At 54.6% G+C, this 9,245-nt stretch overlaps 1 protein-coding gene across 1 annotated transcript; it reads right to left on the bottom strand.

The window, feature by feature from the left end:
* Nucleotides 1–1,771: 1,771 nt before the first annotated feature.
* Nucleotides 1,772–8,178, bottom strand: CRYBB3 (crystallin beta B3). Its single transcript, XM_058693089.1, has 6 exons — nucleotides 8,109–8,178; nucleotides 6,635–6,725; nucleotides 4,928–5,046; nucleotides 4,262–4,394; nucleotides 3,211–3,353; nucleotides 1,772–2,082 (listed from the first exon to the last, which is right to left on the bottom strand). Exons 2-6 carry the CDS (start codon nucleotides 6,707–6,709, stop codon nucleotides 1,917–1,919), a joined length of 636 nt encoding a protein of 211 aa, XP_058549072.1. The 5' UTR covers nucleotides 6,710–6,725; nucleotides 8,109–8,178; the 3' UTR covers nucleotides 1,772–1,916.
* Between the last annotated feature and the right edge of the window lie 1,067 nt (nucleotides 8,179–9,245).

Genomic DNA, 9,245 nt, shown 5'->3' with positions numbered 1-9,245 from the left:
CACCTGACTGGCAGAGGGGACACTCCCTTCTCTTCTCACTGGGGCCGGAGACGCCCATGGATCCCCGGCACTGCCACAGCACCCCCCTCTGGCCAGATGAAGGCACTGAGGCTCCAAGCAGTGACAGGTAGGAGGTGGGATAGGTTCTCAGGAGACCTCTGGGAGGTTCACAGGGCTGCCGATGCAGGGAACAGACAGAGTCAGGGAGGCCACACCACCAGAGCTCAGCCAGGGGCGTCCCGGCTGGTGTCCCTGGGTCCCCCCTTGGCCCCATGGTCTACACTCTGTGCCACAGCCAGAGTGATCCTGTTAAATCGTGTCTTGCCTCGCTCAGACTCTCCATGGCTCCCACCTCCCTCAGAGAAGAGTCTGTGCAGCCCTAACTGCCCTGGCCCCACACCCTCTCTGACCACTCCCCCTCTCTACTGCTTACTCCTTTCCAGACCTACTGGCCATGTCTTTGCCATGTCTCTATCACCCAGTCACACTCCTGCTTGGGACCTTCACACCCATTATTTCTCTGCCTAGAATGTTCTCATGGTTTATTCAAGTCTCAACTCCAGTGTCACCTCCTCAGAGTTCTCTGACCCCACTCATTACCTCCTATCATAATATTGCACTTCCTTGTCTATAGCATTTGCTAACTCCTAACATCATATTTGAAATCTACTTGTTTATTTATGTAAATAAATAAGAGGCCCACTGTCTCTCTCCTCGAAAGTGAACCCCATGAGGGAGGGACTTTGTTTTGTTCCCTGCTGTGTCCTCAGGCCTTGGACAGGGCTGGCATTTGCTGAATAAATTAATGAAAACAGACATGGCAGATAGAGAGATGAAGGGGGACATGATGGATAAATGGATGGATGGGATAAAGGAAGGGTGGATGCAAGGATGGATGGATGGATGGATGGGAGAGAGGTAGGATGAATAGATCAATGGGAGAATGGATGGAAAGAACTGATGGATGAATGGATGGAAAGACGGATAGAAAGAGGGGTAGATTGGAGGAAGGATGGATGAATAGGATGGATGGATGGATGGATGGATGGACGGATGGATGGACAGATGGATGGATAAATGGATAGATGGATGGATGGATGAATAGATGAATGGATGGATGGATGGATGGATAGATAGATGGATGGATGGATGGATGGACAGATGGATGGATAAATGGATGGATGGATGGATGGATGGATGGATGGATGGATGGACAGATGGATGGATAAATGGATGGATGGATGGATGGATGGATGGATGGATGGATGAATGGATGGATGGATAGATAAATGGATGGATGGATGGACAGATGGATGGATAAATGGATGGATGGATGGATGGATGGATCTACAGATCCATAAATAAATGGGACAGATAAATAAATGGGTAAGTAAATGGCTGATGAGTGGATGGATGGATGGATGGATGGGAGAGAGGTAAGATGATGGATCAATGGGAGAATGGATGGAAAGAACTGATGGATGAATGGATGGAAAGATGGATAGAAAGAGGGGTAGATTGAAGGAAGGATGGATGAATAGGATGGATGGATGGATGGATGGATGGATGGATGGATGGATGGACGGATGGACAGACAGACTGACAGATGGAAACGCAGACAGGAAAACAGACACAAGATCAGTGCAAGTTGTGCATGTGACTTTGTCTAAAAGGACTAGAGCCTGGGGGTGAGCCCAGCTCACAGCCGACCTTGGGGACTCTCAGAACCCTAAAGCCCCAGCCCCCTCAAGAAGTGACGCAGAGGAACATGGCAGGTGGGGGACCGGCCCCAGGCTTTATTGAGTAGATTCCGGGGAAGGGGGGACAGGCAGACCATCACCCTGGCCCTGGAGCCTCCTCTTCTTGCCTCTGCTGCCCCCCAGGGCGGGCCTGGGCCACTGGGGCCTGGGTGCCCTTCAGCTGCTGAGGAAGCAGCCCCGCTTGTGCCACTTCTGGTCCCGGATGCGGCGCACAGACTGCAGCTGCGGCTGGTTGGCGTCCCACTCGTTCCAGTGGCGGTACTCACCCCGCTCGAACACATACTGGCGCCCACGGTAGCCGGGGAACTCGTAGCCAACCCACCTGCCGGGTACCAATGTTGCGGTAAGGACGGTCAGCCTCCTGCCTCCAGCCAGACCGAGGCTTTGAAAGCCGGCATCTGACCACGCTCTCTGCCTGCCTAAATTCCTCCCTGGCTCCCCAGTGCCCTCCGGATGAATTCAAACTCCCTACCCTGCCCACAGGTCCTTCACCAAACATCTCAACATGCCTTCTCCACACCCCATACTCCAACCTCTCTCATACTACTTTCCTTGAAACGGAGTGTCTCTGAACCCTTACACATGCTTTTCCTTACGCCTGGAACACTCTTCCTTGCCTCATCCATATCCCTCTCCCCTTTCATTCATCTTTACATCTCGATTTCTATGTCTCCTCCTCCAAGAAAGCCCTTGCTGACGTCCCCAGGCTGAATCAGAGAGCCCCTGTGAGTCTCCCATCGCAATCCTGGTCACAATAAATTGTGAATACCTGTCTCCTTGTCTGTCTCCCCAGCAGACTAAAATTCTTGAGGGCAGAGGCTGTGTAATTCTTGTTGCCCCCATATTCTACACATAGAAATGCTCAGCACAAAGTTGTTGAATAAATTACTATCAGGGAGGAGTGGCACCTTTTAAGGCTCAACCCCAGATCCCAAGCCCACAGAGATGTAGTCACTGACAAAGGGAAAATGATTCTAAGATTGCATTAACAGAGATATTAAGCCTAGAAGGAGGGAAGTGATGTACTACGCACTCTCCTGTATACTATTCAGGTCATATCTAGAGAACCACTATGTCACTTCTCACCCGGGTAAGAAGGGCAAGGACTGTGAAAGGAAACAAACAAACAAACAAAAATGCCCCTGAGGATCAGTTCAAGGGCCTGGGGAGGTTTGGCAAAGGAGTGAAGACCTAGATAGGGACAGGTAAGAGCAACAGATTTCACTTGATTAAAAAATAAAGATAAAACTTCCTACAAGTCAAAGTTTCCTGGATATCTAATGGTTATGGAGGGTGAACAATTAGCCATTCCCATCATGGGACCCCCCCCACCCCCCGCCATGCCTGGAGAGGCAGGGAGCGTCCGCTGTGTAGGAAACACAGTGAACAGAGATTCTATTTAGAGCCAGAGGGCGGGGCAGGGGCAGGAGTGGGGGGTTGGGTCCCTTACGTCCCGTTGATGGCCCGGATGCTCGCCACGCGGTCCTGGAAGCCATGCGCCCAGAGGCTGGGCACGTCGTCATCCACTATCTCCATCTTGCGGCCGCTGAAAGCTGGGTTCTCAAACAGGTGCAGCTTGTGATCCGGGCCATCCTGGGGGCGAGATCACGTGGTGAGCCGGCAGCCCCTCCCACGCTCAGAACAGGGCTTCTGAGACATGGGAAAGAATCCAGTCACCACAGAATAACGCCTACCCCCGAGCGCCCCCTGCCCGAGGGAGGCGATTCAGGAGATGCCTGCAGGAGGGACAGGAGGCTAGGGAGGTTCCTCCAGAGCCAGCCTCTTTGGGAATCTTAGAGCTAGGGAGCCATGAAGCCGAGAGTGGGCCTTGGGGCTCCTATTAAAACTCCCATCATTTAGCAGCTAGGGAAACCGAGGCACAGAAAGGCCGGAAGGAGATAAAAATCAGTAACGCAGGAGGATTCCCTCTTGACTAAACCACGTTCTGACTGTGGTCTTCTTAGCTTTCTTCCCACTGTAGCATCAGTGACTGTGACAAGAAGAAAGGGCTGGAGCAGCCACGGAGGGTGGGTGGAGCGGGGGGGGGGGGGGGGGGCGGGCAGAGCAACATTTAAGAGTGTCGCTGTGGATCGAGTCCCTTCCAGGTGTCTGAGGAAGGCAGGTGGAGAACCCGAGCTGCTTTGTAATTACTTTCTGAAGTTACTTTCCAGGATGCATTGCTTTAAGGACAATGCTGGTCTGGGACTGGACCGTGTGGCTCCTGATTTTAACAGGGTTACAGAGGGAAGTGTCAGTGCTGTGCTGGCGAAGTCAAGATGTGAATCCTGGTGTCCCAGTCCCCAGGCCAGTGGCCACTGGACCATAGCCAGCTGCTTCTCAGCCCGCACAACCTTTTAGGTCAGAAATGAAGACGGCCCTTCCCCAGCCAGGTCCGTACCAGCCTGGCCCCCAGCTAAGCTTGCGCATTGAGCCTGCCTGACCCAGCTCCCAGCCGGTCCTGCTTCTAGGAGCTCCCCCAAATGGGCAGGAGCTGTACTCACGATGTGCAGGGGCCGGAGGGACAGGAGGCTGTCGCTGTGGTGGCTGTTGGACCAGGCGTCCCAGCGAGGGTAATCCCCCTTCTCCAGGACAAACTGCTCGCCACGGAAGGCCCTGCGTTCGAACGCCAGCCACCTGTAGGAGGAAACCGGCCTGGACCCGCGTCTCCTGAGGGAAGGGCCCCCAAAGCTGCTGACCTTCGACCTTGAGCCCTCCCTCCAGCCCTACCACTGATCCCTGGTCCAGGTATGAAAGGAGCTCCCGGAACATACTGGCCGCTGAGACTCTGAGCCAGAAAACCATCCTGGGAAATAGTGTAAAGAATCTGTTTTATGTGCAGCCTTTGTGTAGGTGCTCAGGAAACTTCTTAGCACAATGCCTGGCACCTAGTAGGTAATCCAAAGATAATTCCTCTCCTTTCTCCACCTCTTCCTCATTATTATTGTTATTATATTGTTATTTATATGCACGTTTCCATTCATTTTCACAGACACTCTCTCTGAAGCACGTGCCAGTGTTATCCCCATTTGACAGATGGGAAAACTGAGGCCAGAGATGGGAAGGGAGTCGCCTAAGACCCCACAGCAGACCTAGACCTGGAACCCGGACCTCCTGACCCCCGGAAGGCTCGGGGCTGTGAGGAGGGGGCTGGGGGCCCAGGTACTCACGGCCCAGACTCCACTTGGATGGAGCCCACCTTCTCCAGCAGGCTCTCCGTCAGGTTGGGGCACTCAGCCGAGAGCTCGCACCGCTTGCCCTGGAAGTTCTCCATTTCGTATACGATCACCTGAAAGGGCAGCATCCTGAGCATCCCAGGGGCGTGGAGCTCCCAGGGCCTCCCCTTTATCCCCTCCCTCTGCAGGGTCCTCCTTGGGGCAGGGCCAGGAGGATCATCCCTCCGTTCCATCTGCTCTGCCTTGGACGCGCTGGGATCCAGCATCGACTGCAGGCTTGCACTGCCCCCTCGTGGCCACACGCGGGAATGTCTCCAGGAATCTCAAACCAGGATTGCAGCTACTATCTGACCCCAAACTAACAGGGTGAAATGACCCAGGGGAAGGAAATGAAGCCGCTTATGGTTAGGAGGGAATGTGGGCCCCGTTTTAAACTTTTCAAGAGAGGCCAGAAATCTGTATTTCCCTTAACGTGAAATTTCCCTGTGCCAACGAAGGAAACAGCAGCTCGCAACGTCTGAGTTGACCTTCACCTGTCCCACGCCCAGAGAGGAAGAGACTGCAAAGGAAGAGGAAGGTTTTGCCTCTCTTATCCACCTAGAAGCACAAGCTGTCTTTGCAGAAGGCCCCTGAGTTACATCTGTTCTGGTCATTTTATAGAAGGCTCAGAAAGGGTACGTCACTCGTCCTGGGCTGCACAGCAAGTTAGGCAGAGGAACCAGGATTCGGTAAGTCGGCTGGCTCTTTTCTCCTGCACGCTGCTATGGACGAGGCCCACGGAGCCAGGAAGGGCCTGTGGTGGCATCTGCCTTCCAGGCGGGCACTGCCTCTGCAGCTTTGCAAAGGCCTTTAGAAGTCCCTAGACCAACCCTGTGGTCCCCCCAATCCCAAGAGGAGGAAGGCCTCTTTTCTTCTCTTCCACTCTCTTTAAAGCCACCAGCACAGGGCACCTGGGTGGCTCAGTGGGTTAAGCATCCGGCTTCGGCTCGGGTCATGATCTCACGGTTCGTGAGTTCGAGTCCCGCATCGGGCTCCGTGCTGACAGCTCGGAGCCTGGAAGCCTGCTTCGGATTCTGTGTCTTCCTCTCTCTCTGACCCTCCCCCGTTCATGCTCTGTCTCTCTCAAAAATGAATGAACATTAAAAAAAAAAAAAAATGAAAGCCACCAGCACATCCTCAGAACTGCCCCCACCCACAGTTATCCCTTTAGTCAACCTATCCTCCAACCCCATCTCAGGTTAAAGCCCCCAGGGAGGCTCAGAGAGGGGAGAGCCAACAAATTCCAGCCGTCGGAATTCTCCTTAGCTGGCCAGGGCAATGGCCTTTACATTTAGCTCTAGCGCCGGCTCAGGGGGCCAAGACAGCGAGCATTGTTCCATTTTCCAGATGGGGCTGTTGAGGCCCAGAGGAGCCAGAGAACTGGACTGAGGTCAGGGAGGAGAGTCCGAGCCATGTCTCCTGAAACCCCTGGGCCTCTGTGCCCCACTGAGACAGGCTGCGTGTGTCCAGTTCCGTTCTCCAGATGAGGACACAGGAGAGAGGGTGCAGTAAAGGCGTGAAGGGAGTGAGGTGTCTTTCTGGCCCCCGATGGCTGGCAGGGGTTTCTCTTTCTGGAGGCCGGCTGACTGCTAGGGAAGCTGACCCTGAGGCCCAAGAGCAGCCCCAGGCCCGGAGCTGCTGGGACCCCTTCCCGCCCCGTACCTTGTAGCTGCCCCCAAGGCCGCCGTGGCTCTTGCCCGCTGCAGCTTGCTCGGGTGCGCCATGCTGTTCCGCCATCTCGCCAGGAACGCGTCTGGCTCCAAGCAAAGGAAAATGAGTCACGGGGTGCACCGGGACGAACGAGGTACGGATGAGATTGAGGTCGAAGATGAGCTACAGAACCTTTTGCTGCTTTGGGGGACGTGGTCGTGACTCACTGCACTGGGTCATTCAGTCATTCGACAAACATTCACTGAGCACCTGTCATGGGTCACAGGACTGGGCCTGGCCCCGAAGCGCGTCCCCCTTCCCCCTCCCCAACTACTCCCCAGGACAGGGTTCTTCAAGCTCTGTGTAGGCACACCACCTCCGGACCCTGGCCAGAGGGTGGGCTTCCGCGGGGTTTCTCTACAGGGATCTCTCCCACCTCCATGCTCTGGGCTACGGTCTTCTGTTCATTCGTTACTCTGTTCACCAAAGATTCCAGGAGCACCTGCTCGGTGCCTGGCCTGGGGCTGGGTAACCCGGATGAACGGCAGACTACAGACTGGTGGGAGACGGGCAGACAGACAGACAGATATCCAGAGAATGCACGATGCAGGACCAGATCCCGGGACACCTGCTCTGGCCCAGTTTCCAGAAGTTTGGTGATTTATTCCATATGCATTTATGGAGCACTTACTGTGTACCAGCCACTTAAAGACACAGACACAGACAGACTGTTCCCTGCATCCCTGTGAGGACCGTGACACAACACACAGGCCCCACAGTAGTCACGTGGGAGGATTCTCATGATTGTCCCGCGACACACACAGGGGACTGTTCTCCAGTTTATCAGCACACACACATGCATGCAACTTGCACACACATAAGCTCCCGTGGTCCTTGTACACAGTCACATGACACTCACTGTACACGACGGCCCCCCCCCCCACCTCTCTCTCTCACACACACACACACACACACATACACACACCGTGCCCATCTCAGACGTCCGTAGTGGTCCACAAGGCACACACATCTACACCCCGCACCTGAGTGCCCCCCACCATGGCCCCAGCGCCCCCACTGCTGGCGGGTGCAGCTGCAGAGCCCATATGCTCTGGACACAGGCCCAGGGATGCATATCCTACAGGATGCTTGTCCTGTCTATGCCTGGCCTCAGCAGATCACAGGGCCTGGCCCAGCTCAGGGAGGACCCTCAGGGTCCTTGGCAGCCCCCAATTTGTTCACCCCCCTTCCTCAGCGGCGCTTAGGAGGAAGCCTAAGCACATGCCCGGGGACTCTTCCCTGGCCACCTCCCTCTGGTATCAGTTGGGCTTGGTGGCTGGATTGGCTCCTCCCTCTTGGCTCCAGCCTTTAAGTGAATCCCCGGTTTGTGCAGGGGCCAGCCGTGCATGCCCCAGGGAGATCCCCAAAGGTCTGGGCCTGCCGGGGCAGCTCTCGCCTCCCCTCCCCTGCCCATCCCAGAATGAACCTGCTGCTGTAGCCTCAGGAAGAACAGAGGGGCCAGCACTGTCTGCAGACTCAGTCTGCTTTGCTCGGAGCGTCCTATTTATGGGCGCTTTTCGACAGCCCAGCACATCCCAGCCTGCTGAGGCAGCGCCCCGTCCACCCGATTCCGTTCGGGCCATTTCACTCCAATAGTGGGCCCAGGGAGGCCCCAGTGCCTGTGTCCTCCGCCATGGCCCCTGATGGCTTCCTGGGGGCAGACGGACCTCATCAGCTTGGTTGGAAGCCTGACAGCACCGACGGGCGGGCATCGGGGTGTAAAGCTCTCCAGTGCCCCCCAACTCCCTTTCTTTGGCTTCCTGGAGCCACCACCTTCCTAATCCGCTAAGTGACATTTTTGGAATGATACCAGTTCTTAAAGCAAGGGGCCCCGGAATCAATTTTCCCATGTGTCATTACGGCCTAAATTTTAAGTCAGGTTATCCTAAACATAACCCCCAAATTGGGTGTCCACGGGATGCTGTAACAGACCCAACAAAGATTTATTTTCTCCATATAGAGGCATGTATGGCTAACAGCTACCATTTATTGAAGATCTACTATGTGCAAGGCTATGTGCCAACTTCATGAACATTATGTTTAATCTTCACCCAGCCTGCCTGCTTTCTTCCTTCCTTCCTTCCTTCTTTCCTTCCTCCCTCCCTTCCCTCCTTCTTTTCTTCCTTCCTTCCTCCCTTCCTTCCTTCTTTCCTTCCTCCCTTCCTTCCTTCCTTCCTTCCTTCCTTCTTTCCTTCCTTCCTTCCTTCTTTGAGAGAGGGGTAGAGGAGAGGGGCAGAGGGAGAGAGAGAATCTTAAGCAGGTTTCCTGCTTGACACAGAGCCCGATATGGGGCTTGATCCCACAGCCCTGGGATCATGACCTGAGCCGAAATCAAGAGTCAGATGCTTAACCAACTGAGCCCCCAAGGTGCACCCCCCACCCAGCCCTCTTTAGGGAAGGAATTATGATCCCCATTTTATAGATGATTCAGAAACTAAGTTCAGAGAGGTGAAGTCACTTACCCAGAAGCACACAGCAGAGAGGTGGAGAGGCTGGCTTGACCCAGGGCCCAGATCTTAGCCTCAATAGAAATAAAGGCAGTCATGATTGTTACCTTATTTAT

Source organism: Neofelis nebulosa, chromosome 11, assembly GCF_028018385.1.
Source record: "Neofelis nebulosa isolate mNeoNeb1 chromosome 11, mNeoNeb1.pri, whole genome shotgun sequence".
NCBI lineage: Eukaryota > Metazoa > Chordata > Mammalia > Carnivora > Felidae > Neofelis > Neofelis nebulosa.
Note: the sequence above shows the minus strand (reverse complement) of the source record. Positions and strands in the feature narration are given on the sequence as shown.

What these genes read in the sequence shown, in the direction of transcription:
- CRYBB3 (XM_058693089.1), bottom strand. Translation starts at nt 6,709, where the DNA reads ATGGCGGAACAGCATGGCGCACCCGAGCAAGCTGCAGCGGGCAAGAGC. An exon ending in GCCTTGGGGGCAGCTACAAG is followed by an intron (nt 5,047 to 6,634) that starts GTACGGGGCGGG and finishes CTGCCCTTTCAG; the next exon opens with GTGATCGTATACGAAATGGA. An exon ending in ATCCGGGCCATCAACGGGAC is followed by an intron (nt 2,083 to 3,210) that starts GTAAGGGACCCA and finishes GGTACCCGGCAG; the next exon opens with GTGGGTTGGCTACGAGTTCC.